General features: G+C 40.2%; 1 protein-coding gene across 3 annotated transcripts in view; it reads left to right on the forward strand.

The window, feature by feature from the left end:
• Positions 1-13,080, forward strand: part of DOP1B (DOP1 leucine zipper like protein B) — a 121,820-nt gene that overhangs the window by 10,250 nt on the left and 98,490 nt on the right. For all 3 annotated transcript variants that reach the window (XM_071430118.1, XM_071430116.1, XM_071430117.1), the window contains exon 3: positions 12,872-13,053. In XM_071430118.1, coding sequence (XP_071286219.1) covers positions 12,872-13,053 — 182 coding nt within the window. The remainder of the gene's footprint in view (positions 1-12,871; positions 13,054-13,080) is intronic.

The following is a 13,080-nucleotide window of genomic DNA, read 5'->3' on the forward strand; positions in this document are numbered from 1 at the left end:
TTAAAAGAATTCAAATAAAATAAATAAAATTTAAAAATAAAATAATTCTTTTTTAAAAAATGGTCTTTAAAGTCCCTTCCAAGCCAATCCATTCAGGAATTTCAGTTTAATTTGGTCTAAAAGTGCACTTTAAAACTGCTTTTTATCCGTGGTTAAAAATTTCTATATTTATAATAGAAATATTCATTTATATATATATATATAATATTAATTTTTCTAGATATAAATTATTTAACATTATTATTAATTATTTCTATACACTTATCATATAAATTTCACAGTTTTAAACTGCTTTTTATCCTTGGACAAAAATCTATATATTTATGAAATATATATATATATATATATTTTATATATTATGTATAATTTATATGTATATTATATGTATATAAATTATTTAAAATTTTCCATATAAAAATCATTTGTTATTAAATTCTAAATAATTTTTATATATTTATTATATAAATTTCACATTTTCAAACAGTTTTTATCCTTGGAAAAAAGTATTTTATATTGATTTTATAAATTTCTATCTATTATAAATAAATGGATATGTATTAATTATTTAAATTTTCTATATATAAATTATTTAATATTAAATTAGAAACTGTTTTATGTATTTATTATATAAGAATTATCAATTATATAATCTAATTTTATTATACAATTTTCAAACTTTCAAAGTGCTTTTTTTCCTTGGATAAAAAATTTTTATATTTATTACATAGCTTTTTCTATAATATAAATAAATTTTAATCCAGCTCCTACTTTCCTTCCAACTAAATTTAAAATTAATTCTCCTATTTTAAAATTCATTCCATTCATGGTATTTCTATAGAAGCTGGAGCTCTGTTTGGAATTTTTTTTTTAACTTGGAAAATGAATCAGTGGAAAAAAGGATCACAGGTTCTTCCTCTCCCCCTCTCCTCACAACCACTGTTGTTTAAACAAGAATTATATTATTATATTATGATATTAGCAAGAATTAATAGTTCTATTATTAGGTATTTCCTAATTGAAGATAATCTTAGTAATTGATGCTGCTTTTTCCTGGAACTCTAGTGATGGAAATAAAAACATTTCCTTGATTTGCATCGAGTTTTTATCATTATTTGTAACGGATTCCACGTGCAGGAGGAACTAAAGCAGGAACTGAGGAAATGCAAATATTCCTCTGTGCTTGTGGTTTAATTTTAAGGAACTGAGGAAATGCAAATATTCCTCTGTGCTTGTGGTTTAATTTTAAGGCACGGGTGCCAAAAATAGCAAGTTTTTGTAGACAATTCTGTATTTTTATAGCCAAATATCAGAGAAATTCTGAGCACCCTTAGGTGTTAGTGTTAGTGTTGGAAAAAAAGGTGTGGGATGGGATCTGGAGTTTATTCACCTCTACCAGCCAAGGTTACAATTCCAGCATCCCTGGATCCTGATTCTTTGTTCTTTTATCTCTTGTGGAAGCTCAGGAGATTCAAAAATCCAACTTCTCAACTTTGCCTGTCAGCTGGAGGAGATGAATTATCATTTAAAAATCTTCTATTATCACCTCACTGTTATTTCAGTGAACACCTGAGATCCCTCTGCCAATGAATCCTTTCAAACCTCTTAAAATCCTGTGAGCTGCAGTTCTGGGCAGGCTGGGAAGAACCCAGCCAAAGTTATTATTCCAGCATTCCTGGACCTTGATTCTTTGTACTTTTTTTTCTTGTGGAAGCTCAGGAGATTTAAAATTCCAACTTTTTCACTTTGCCTGCCTGCTGGAGGAGATGAATTATCATTTAAAGCTCTCTCTATTATCACCTCACTCTTATTTCAGTGAACACTTGAGGTCCCTCTGCCAATGAATCCTTTCAAACATCTTAAAATCCTGTGAGCTGCAGTTCTGGGCAGGCTGGAAAGAACCCAGCCAAAGTTAAAATTCCAGCATTCCTGATTCTTTGTTCTTTTTTTTCTTGTGAAAGCTCAGGATATTTAAAAATCCAATCTCTCAATTTTGCCTAATCCAACTTCTCAACTTTGCCTGTCAGCTGGAGGAGCTGAATTATCATTTAAAGCTCTCTCTATTATCACCTCACTCTTATCTCAGTGAACACCTGAGATCCCTCTGCCAATGAATCCTTTCAAACATCTTAAAATCCTGTGAGCTGCAGTTCTGGAGAAGCTGGGAAGAACCCAGCCAAAGTTAAAATTCCAGCATTCCTGATTCTTTGTTCTTTTTCCTCTTGTGGAAGCTCGGGAGATTCAAAAATCCAATCTCTCAATTTTGCTTAATCCAGCGTCTCAATTTTGCCTAATCCAACTTTTTCACTTTGCCTGCCTGCTGGAAGAGATGAATTATCATTTAAAGTTCTCTCTATTTTCACCTCACTCTTATCTCAGTGAACACCTGAGATCCCTCTACCAATGAATGCTTTTCAAACCTCTTAAAATCCTGTGAGCTGCAATTCTGGAGAAGCTGGGAAGAACCCAGCCAAAGTTAAAATTCCAGCATTCCTGGATCCTGATTCTTTGTTCTTTTTTTTTCTTGTGGAAGCTCAGGAGATTTAAAAATCCAACTTCTCAACTTTGACTGTCAGCTGGAGCAGATAGATTTTTAAATGATAATTAATCACTCTTATTTCAGTGAACACCTGAGATCTCTCTGCCAATGAATGCCTTTCAAATATCTTAAAATCCTGTGAGCTGCAGTTCTGGGCAGGCTGGGAAGAACCCAACCAAAGTTAAAATTCCAGTATTCCTGATTCTTTGTTCTTTTTCCTCTTGTGAAAGCTCAGAATATTTAAAAATCCAATCTCTCAATTTTGCCTAATCCAACTTCTCAACTTTGCCTGTCAGCTGGAGGAACTGAATTATCATTTAAAGCTCTCTCTATTATCACCTCACTGTTATTTCAGTGAGCACCTGAGATCCCTCTGCCAATGAATCCTTTCAAACATCTTAAAATCCTGTGAGCTGCAATTCTGGAGAAGCTGGGAAGAACCCAGCCAAAGTTAAAATTCCAGCATTCCAGGATCCAGATTCTTTGTTCTTTTTTTTCTTGTGGAAGCTCAGGAGATTTGAAAATCCAATCTTTCAATTTTGCCTAATCCAGCGTCTCAGTTTTGCCTAATCCAACTTCTCAACTTTGCCTGTCAGCTGGAGGAGCTGAATTATCATTTAAAAATCTTCTATTATCACCTCACTCTTATTTCAGTGAACACCTGAGATCCCTCTGCCAATGAATCCTTTCAAACCTCTTAAAATCCTGTGAGCTGCGGTTCTGGGCAGGCTGGGAAGAACCCAGCCAAAGTTAAAATTCCAGCATTCCTGATTCTTTGTTCTTTTTCCTCTTGTGGAAGCTCAGGAGATTCAAATATCCAACTTTTTCACTTTGCCTGCCCGCTGGAAGAGATGAATTATCATTTAAAATCTTCTATTATCACCTCACTCTTATTTCAGTGAGCACCTGAGATCCCTCTGCCAATGAATCCTTTCAAACCTCTTAAAATCCTGTGAGCTGCAATTCTGGAGAAGCTGGGAAGAACCCAGCCAAAGTTATTATTCCAGCATTCCTGGACCTTGATTCTTTGTACTTTTTTTTTCTTGTGGAAGCTCAGGAGATTTAAAAATCCAATCTCTCAATTTTGCCTAATCCAATTTCTCAACTTTGCCTGTCAGCTGGAGGAGATGAATTATCATTTAAAAATCTTCTATTATCACCTCACTCTTATCTCAGTGAACATTTGAGATCCCTCTGCCAATGAATCCTTTCAAACCTCTTAAAATCCTGTGAGCTGCAGTTCTGGAGAAGCTGGGAAGAACCCAGCCAAAGTTAAAATTCCAGCATTCCTGATTCTTTGTTCTTTTTCCTCTTGTGGAAGCTCAGGAGATTCAAAAATCCAATCTCTCAATTTTGCCTAATCCAACTTCTCAACTTTGCCCTTCAGCTGGAGGAGCTGAATTATCATTTAAAGCTGTCTCTATTATCACCTCACCGTTATTTCAGTGAACACCTGAGATCCCTCTGCCAATGAATCCTTTCAAACCTCTTAAAATCCTGTGAGCTGCAATTCTGGAGAAGCTGGGAAGAACCCAGCCAAAGTTAAAATTCCAGCATTCCTGGATCCTGATTCTTTGTTCTTTTTTTTTCTTGTGGAAGCTCAGGAGATTTAAAAATCCAACTTCTCAACTTTGACTGTCAGCTGGAGCAGATAGATTTTTAAATGATAATTAATCTATTATCACCTCACTCTTATCTCAGTGAGCACCTGAGATCCCTCTGCCAATGAATGCCTTTCAAACCTCTTAAAATCCCGTGAGCTGCAGTTCTGGAGAAGCTGGGAAGAACCTGAACCTTCCAGCAAAGCAGCAGGGAGGGCTCTTGGGACACCCACAGCCTTTAAAAATATTGGAATGGGGTTTCAAATCCCTGAACCTGCTGGAGATCAGGTGTAGTGGGGTTTGGATATAAAACCTTCTGTGATTTTCTCAGAATCCTCAAACGAGGTCAATTCCTTCAGCAGCCACATCAACTCAGGTGTTTTCATTTCTGTGTTACATGAAGAGAACCTGAAAGGCCAGGAACTGGCAACAGGAGGAAAATCTCTCCTAAAACCAGGCACACTAAAGAAAAGCTGCTCTTTGGTTTGCTCTTCCCTTCCAGGCAGCAAATCCAACATCCCATTGCTGCCCATCCCATGGCAAATTCCAAACCCAAGGAATGTGTAGGAGCACAGGGTCCTCAGCAGAAACAGGAGCTCTTTTGAGCCAGCTCTCATAAATTCTTGGAGATTTATATCACACCCAAGATAGCTCAGCTACCTTAGAAGGCATAAAATCAGCAGGATGGGTTCTGTGGCAGTGATGGAAACAAAAAGGTTTTAATAAAAGGCAAAATAACAAAACTCTTTATAGAGAAAAACTGAGCCAGGTGCAAGAGGCCCTCCTGCCCCTGGTAAAACACCTCACAAAAGCCATTGATTTCTTGGTTCTTTTCTTTTTCTAGTAAATTGCTCACCTGGGACTTTTTGGTTCCTGTCCTAAAGTTTGAGGTGAAGTCCCCCAAGCCTATGAGATGCATTTTTCACCTAATCAAAAAGAGAAACTTCTGGGCTTATTTCCTTTTTAAGGGGACAAAAGAGAGTTTTGTCACTCCCTCAACGATGAGCACATTCCTACACTCAGCCTGTGGTGTTGTCCTGTCTAGGCCACAAAATCCTTGTTCTTTTCCATTTCCCTTTCTTTTCCCAGCATCCAAGGGATTGTTTTGGGAAGATATGAGCCCTGCTGCAAGAAGGATGGACAGAGCCAGTTTCCAAGGGCTGGAGGGACACACTGTTGGGATTTGGTTTGAAGTTTTGCTGCTGCTGTGGTTTTAGGTGTCCCCATGGCAGAAGGGCTCTTTGTGTCATCAATAAAGGTTCATTCCAGTAATCCCAAGGGAAATCAGGGACAAAAGACAGACCATGGGGTGTGCACAAGGTTAAGAATGGGGTGGCCACCAGGGACACCACAAACAATGAGGGAACAAGGAAAGGAGAAACCAGGAGAATTTGGGACATTTGGGGGAAGGAACTGGGGAGGATCATGGTGTTGTGAGGCTCCATGGGGAAGTCTTCTCCTTCAGCCCAGGTGGAGACTCTGGGGTTTATTCTTCCAAGGCAAAGTCCTGGGGGTTTCTGTGAGGGTTCCAAAGGATTCCACAACTCCCCTGTTTTTTCTTACTATGAAGACTTCAATGAGGGAACAGGGAAAGGAGAAACCAGGAGAATTTGGGACATTTGGGGGAAGGACCTGGGGTGGTTCATGGTGTTGTGAGGCTCCATGGGGAAGTCTTCTCTTTCACCCAGGTGGAGACTCTGGGGTTTATCCTGAAGGTCCCAAAGGATTCCACAACTCCCCTGTTATTTCTTACTATGAAGACTTCCCCAATGGACCTCTGCAGACAGGGTTAACAGGGAAACATGAGCAAAACAATAAAAACAATGATTACAACCCCAAAGAATTCCTTTAACAACAGGTGAAACCCATCCTGTCAACCTTCATTGTCCAAAAATTCATTGATCCAATTTGAATTCTCAACTTTTAATTCCTCTGTTTGCTCCCTCATCTTCCAGATGCTTGAATGGATGGATTCTGAGGGTGAGGAAAGGTTGAGACAGCACATCCCTTCAAAGTCTTGGCAGCCATGTGTGGGGAATGGATTTGTAGAGAATTTTTCAAGTTTGACAGAAGGCTCACACAGTGTGTGCATCTGTGTGCAAACCTTGAGACAAGAAATGCTGGCTTAGAAATGCCCTGGAGTAGGACAGACATTGCTGAGAGAGAAATGGAGCTGGAAACAAGTTTCAAAGGATGGTTTTGTAAAAAAGACTGGATAATCTGGAGAAACAGAACTGTGAAAGATGAACTGCAGTGGGACCCACAGGGGGTAATTTTAGATGATTGGTTTTAAGGCATTTCCAGCATGGTGTGGCCAAAGCTGATAGGCCAAGATACACTTCCAGTGCATTGTAATTAGGAAATAATTAGCTTCTGATTGTGAATTATAACATCTGTATTGTCTCACCCTTCAAATCAGACTGAAAATGGAATAAAGGTTTTTCAAACCCTCTCGGTTTCCCCATGTGTGGGTCAGGCAAAGGGCATTGCCCAACACCAATGCCATGGGCAAGGAATAAAAAGTTACAGCAATACAGAGTCTGTTGCTGCCCAGTTTTGCAATGCTGCATGCCTGGCACTCCCAGTGTCACCAGGCAGGTCCCTGAGTCCCAGCAGGTGACATTTGCCAGTGCCACCAGGCAGGTCCCTGAGTCCCAGCAGGTGACATTTGCCAGTGCCACCAGGCAGGTCCCTGAGTCCCAGCAGGTGACATTTGCCAGTGCCACCAGGCAGGTCCCTGAGTCCCAGCAGGTGACATTTGCCAGTGTCACCAGGCAGGTCCCTGAGTCCCAGCAGGTGACATTTGCCAGTGTCACCAAGCAGGTCCCTGAGTCCCAGCAGGTGACATTTGCCTGCTTGCTAAGCCAGCATTCCAAGGGACACAGCTCAGCCAGAGCCTCAGCTGTGGCCAGCCAAGGTAAAAACAGTGAGACCACAACTCTCTTTTCTTTGTTCCAGTTGTGCAAGTAATTCTGTGCCACCAGGATTAATTAATTAATTAATTAATTAAGAGAACTGGTTTTTTCCTCTTGTGGAGAAGTCTCCATAACATTAACAAGAAAAACTTCTCCCCCTAAGTAAACTAAATAAAAACGGTTTTAAAAGTAATAGACTAACTGAAAATTTTAAATTTTGTTTCTTTACATTATCAGTGAAAAAAGAAAGATTGTAGGAGAAAAAGAAGTGTTCTAAAAGGTTTATTTTAATTCTTACTACTTTTTTCTTTTAGTTACTATTAATAAAATTTTCTTTATACACTTTTAAAGTTTTAAACCTACTTTACCTTTCTCCTAATCCTATCTTCCTACCTCACAACAAAAAATAAGAACTTGGCTAATTAACCAACCCCAAAACATACCGCACTCTTTAATACATTAAACCAAAAAATCTTAAAATTAAAGAAATCTTAAATCAACAAACCAAAACCACTCCACAAAATTAATATTTCCACCCAGTTTCTAACTAAAACCACCATGTTGGCTGGAATTAATCACAATTCCCATCAAATTCAGTGCATGATCTCTTTTGCTGTGCCAGTTATCAGGGATAAGTGGGAATTTTTAATAAGATGGGATATTGGGAAGGAATTCCTGGCTGGGAGGGTGCCCAGAGAATCTGGGGATCCCTGGAAGTGTCCAAGGGCTTTGGGATGGCCTTTGGAGCACCCTGGGATAGGGGAAGGTGTCACAGAGAATCTGGGGATCCCTGGAAGTGTCCAAGGGCTTTGGGATGGCCTTTGGAGCACCCTGGGATTGTGGAAGGTGTCACAGGGAATCTGGGGATGCCTGGAAGTGTCCAAGGGCTTTGGGATGGCCTTTGGAGCACCCTGGGATTGTGGAAGGTGTCACAGGGAATCTGGGGATCCCTGGAAGTGTCCAAGGGATTTGGGATGGCCTTTGGAGCACCCTGGGATAGGGGAAGGTGTCACAGAGAATCTGGGGATGCCTGGAAGTGTCCAAGGGGATTTGGGATGGCCTTTGGAGCTCCCTGGGATTGTGGAAGGTGTCACAGGGAATCTGGGGATCCCTGGAAGTGTCCAAGGGGATTTGGGATGGCCTTTGGAGCACCCTGGGACTGTGGAAGGTGTCACAGGGAATCTGGGGATCCCTGGAAGTGTCCAAGGGGCTTTGGGATGGCCTTTGGAGCACCCTGGGACTGTGGAAGGTGTCACAGAGAATCTGGGGATCCCTGGAAGTGTCCAAGGGGCTTTGGGATGGCCTTTGGAGCACCCTGGGATTGTGGAAGGTGTCACAGAGAATCTGGGGATGCCTGGAAGTGTCCAAGGGCTTTGGGATGGCCTTTGGAGCACCCTGGGATTGTGGAAGGTGTCACAGAGAATCTGGGGATCCCTGGAAGTGTCCAAGGGGCTTTGGGATGGCCTTTGGAGCACCCTGGGACTGTGGAAGGTGTCACAGAGAATCTGGGGATGCCTGGAAGTGTCCAGGGGGCTTTGGGATGGCCTTTGGAGCACCCTGGGATAGGGGAAGGTGTCACAGAGAATCTGGGGATCCCTGGAAGTGTCCAAGGGCTTTGGGATGGCCTTTGGAGCTCCCTGGGATTGTGGAAGGTGTCACAGGGAATCTGGGGATGCCTGGAAGTGTCCAAGGGGATTTGGGATGGCCTTTGGAGCACCCTGGGATTGTGGAAGGTGTCACAGGGAATCTGGGGATGCCTGGAAGTGTCCAAGGGGATTTGGGATGGCCTTTGGAGCACCCTGGGACTGTGGAAGGTGTCACAGAGAATCTGGGGATGCCTGGAAGTGTCCAGGGGGCTTTGGGATGGCCTTTGGAGCACCCTGGGACTGTGGAAGGTGTCACAGGGAATCTGGGGATGCCTGGAAGTGTCCAAGGGCTTTGGGATGGCCTTTGGAGCACCCTGGGACTGTGGAAGGTGTCACAGGGAATCTGGGGATCCCTGGAAGTGTCCAAGGGCTTTGGGATGGCCTTTGGAGCACCCTGGGATAGGGGAGGGTGCCCAGAGAATCTGGGGATGCCTGGAAGTGTCCAAGGGGATTTGGGATGGCCTTTGGAGCACCCTGGGACTGTGGAAGGTGTCACAGGGAATCTGGGGATGCCTGGAAGTGTCCAAGGGGATTTGGGATGGCCTTTGGAGCACCCTGGGATAGGGGAAGGTGTCACTGCCCAGCCCTGGATGATCTTTGAGTTCCCTTGCAAATCATTCCTGATTCTAAATATTCAGTTTATCATTCAATATCATTATCCCTGAGGTTTGGGGAAGGATTCCTTCAAATCCTTTGGAAATGTTGGAGCCAAAGCTGAGATGCCATTATTGCTGTGCTGGAGCTGATGCTCTGTGGAATAAACAATGAATATTTCCATTTTCTGCCTGGTTGATATTTAAATATTGGAATGTTAAGATGGTATTTGTTGAGTCTGAGCACTGAGAGGGAAAATATTTACTGTTAAATCCAAAATACAAAACACTCTCAGAATTTTGAGCCTGTAAATGAAAACTTAGAATTAAACACAAGATTTAATCTGAAACCTTGGAAAAGGCTTCCAAAGTTAGGTGCTAAAAGTGAAAATGTAAATTTATAATTTAGAACAAAAACACGTTAAACTAAGTAAAAAAAAGTTGAGAATTTTAAAGTTCAAAATATAGAAAAAATAACTACAAAAGTGGACAAAGAATTTAAAATACAATACTATGAATTTATGTGTTATAATTATTATTATAATTATAACACATAAATATATGTTATAATTATATAATTAACTAAGACACTGTGTAAATATTATATATATAATTATATATATAATTATATATATAATATATTATATACATATAATATATTTTTATATAATATATTATATATATATAATAAATTATATATATATATATATATTATATATATATTATATAATTATATAATTAACTAAGACACTGTAGTATAAGTCCATAAAGCAAAATATTTCAAAATTAGGTCAAAAACATAAATATCCTTATTAACAGTGTTTTATCAGTCAATAACTCCTTAAACAGTCTTGTAACTAAAAGTCTTGTAACCTTCTAAATCATACTGTAACAATGTAAACCAAACTCACCCTTCCTGCTTAGGTAAAAAATAAAAATACCAAAAACACATCATCAACAACTATTTTAAAATCTCATCTCAAATTCCTTCCAAAACTCCCCACAAATCAATGATCACCATTTACCCTGGCCTGCTTTTTTTTGTAATTATCTCCTTTTATATCTCTAAATATGCAGAGAGGGTGTGGGCAAATACAAGCCAAGCCATATAAATAGAAAGTTTCAAAGTCCAGCTTTCCAGAAATCTTCACAGTTCTTACAACTCTTAAGGATTTTAAGGTTGAAATAATATTCTCCATGAGAAGAATATATATCTATATATATCTATATCTGTATATATATGTGTGTGTGTGTGTGTATATATATATATATATATATATATATATGTAAAATATACCACATGAGGAAAAGCTCCAAATATAAATATATAAATATATAAATATATAAATATATAAATATATAAATATACAAATATACAGATATACAGATATACAAATATACAAATATAAAAGGTATAAAAAAAGTAACTCCACAACAATGTGAAATAATGGTTTGATTTTGGATTCTGGCTTTTATCATCCATGAAAGCAGCTGTGCCTGCAGAGGAGGAGGGAATGAGGTGGCTCTGAGGGACATCTGTGTGTCTGCCAGGAGGGGCTGACTTCTCTTGTTTGCTGTTGTTATAAACTCTCACCCTTTTTTTGTTCTTGGGTAAATTTCCTGCCAGCTGCTCTCTCTAAAAGGGATTTATCTCCTCCCTTTCCTGCTGGGGAGTGCTCAGGGTAAAGTCACCTGCTGTAGGTTCAGTCCAGACAAGGTTGTTCCACTTTCTGCCGCTTTTCCAGAACACAACCACCTCAAGTTGAAAAGAATTCCATAGGATAAAACCAGGATTTCATTTTGGGAAGAGACAAGAATTTGCCTGATCCTGAAAATATCCCAAATGTCCACAGGCTCTGGAACATCTGTGCTGGTTTTCAGCTCATTTTTCTGCCTCTGTCGAGGTCAGGGTTGGAGGCACTCCAGACCACAGTTCATGTTCAGGCTCAAATGTTTGTTATTTCTTATTTATGTCACAGTCTCACTGCAGTGATTGTGCAGCTTTCATTAGCAAGGCAAAAAATGCCTCACTGTCTCTCTCTCCAAGGCCTTTGAAGGATAAACTGTCCAATTAACAAATGACACCTCAATTATTTTCACTTTTAACCCAATACCCAACCACCCATGCCCACAATGGGGACTTTTTTATCCAATGACACAAAACCACCCAAACCCATGGAGGAGAAGGAGAAGGAGGGGAAGAAGGAGGAGAAGAAGGTGGAGAAGAAGGAGAAGGAGCAGCCTCCACCCTAAACCCTCCATCTTGCTTTCTCTCTATTCCTGTATTCTAAACCCTTAAACTCTGAGTTTCCCACCCTGTGATATCACACACTTCTATTCAAACTCCACCCCCACAATCCCAGTTCTGCCATTCCATTCTGGAAGCTTCTCCAGGCCCTCAGGTCAGTGCAGTGTTCTCTGGGGGTCAGAGCCTGGCAGCACAGAAAGTCCCAAATTCTCAGCACCCCAACTCCAACACATCTGTTTATGTTTGCCCATGGAGCAAAGCCTGCAGTGCCCTTGACTTGCAAATTCTCTTTTTGATTGTCTGTGACTTGAAGAGAAAACTGATTGATTTCCCTGCTGAAATGCTCTGGTGGCTCAAGAAAAGGAGTTCCCTTTCCCAAGAAGGGAGGCACAGTTTTTTCTAAAATTTTTCTAAATTTTTTCTAATTTTTTTTCAAATCTTCTTGAATTATTTCCTGTCCTAAACATCTTTTACTTGCACATGAATGCAGTGAGTGATCCAGCTCAGTGAATGCAGCCCCAGAGAATCCCAGAGCAGAGGCTTTTGTCCCATTTCATCATCTCTGCTTTGGTTCAAAGGTTTTTATTTTTGTTTCAGATATTGTTTATTGGAAAAAATTATTGGAAAAAAATTATTAAATAATTATTTATTGGCAAAATTTGTTCCCTGTGAGGGAGGGGAGGCCCTGGCCCAGGTTTTGCAGGGAAGCTGTGAGCTCCTCATCCCTGGAAGTGTCCAAGGCCAGGTTGACCAGGCCTTGGAGCAGCCTGGCACAGAGGAAGGTGCTGGAACAAGGGGATCTTTAAGGTCCCTTCCAAGCCCTTCCATGATTCCATCCATGAAGGGAGAATTTATGAGGAAAGAGAAATATTGAATTCTTTCTTTATTCCCTAAAAGCTGAGATGCTCTTCTTGTCCCTTCCCTTTTCCCTGGAGATGGGACAATCTGGGATAATGGCATACCCTGGCCCAATCCTGTTTCTTGACTTCCCTCCTCTGAGCAGACTCACTCCAGGCTTTTCCAAATTTCCCATGGCTGATCCCAAATGAAAACTCAGCTACAGAGTTCTGCTGTGACAAAATGCAGTCAGGACTTCAAACTCTTCCAATATTCTCCTCAAGCTTCAATAAACAGCCAGTAGATATTTTATATTTCATTTTATAACTCCTTTTCCTCTCCTTTCTCCTCAAGCTTTACTAAACAGCCAGTAGATATCTTATATTTCACTTTATAACTCTTCTCCTCTCCTTTCTCCTCAGCCTTTAATAAACAGCCATTAGATATTTTATATTTCTCATTATAACTATTTCTTTTCCTCTCCTTTCTCCCCAGGCTCTGCAGAGTAACCTGAAATATTCCCTGCTGCCCAGAAGATTGATCATCAGTAAAAGATTGTCCCAGTGCTTGCACCCAGCCCTGCCCAGTGGGGTGCACTTAAAGGCTTTAGAAACCTATGAAATAATCTTTAAAATCATTGGCACCAAATGGCTTGCCAAGGATTTATTCTTGTACAGGTAATTTGAATTTTTTTTTTCTAAAGC

This window comes from Agelaius tricolor, unplaced genomic scaffold (assembly GCF_023055355.1).
Source record: "Agelaius tricolor isolate 1412-34295 unplaced genomic scaffold, bAgeTri1.0.p SCAF_7, whole genome shotgun sequence".
Lineage (NCBI taxonomy): Eukaryota > Metazoa > Chordata > Aves > Passeriformes > Icteridae > Agelaius > Agelaius tricolor.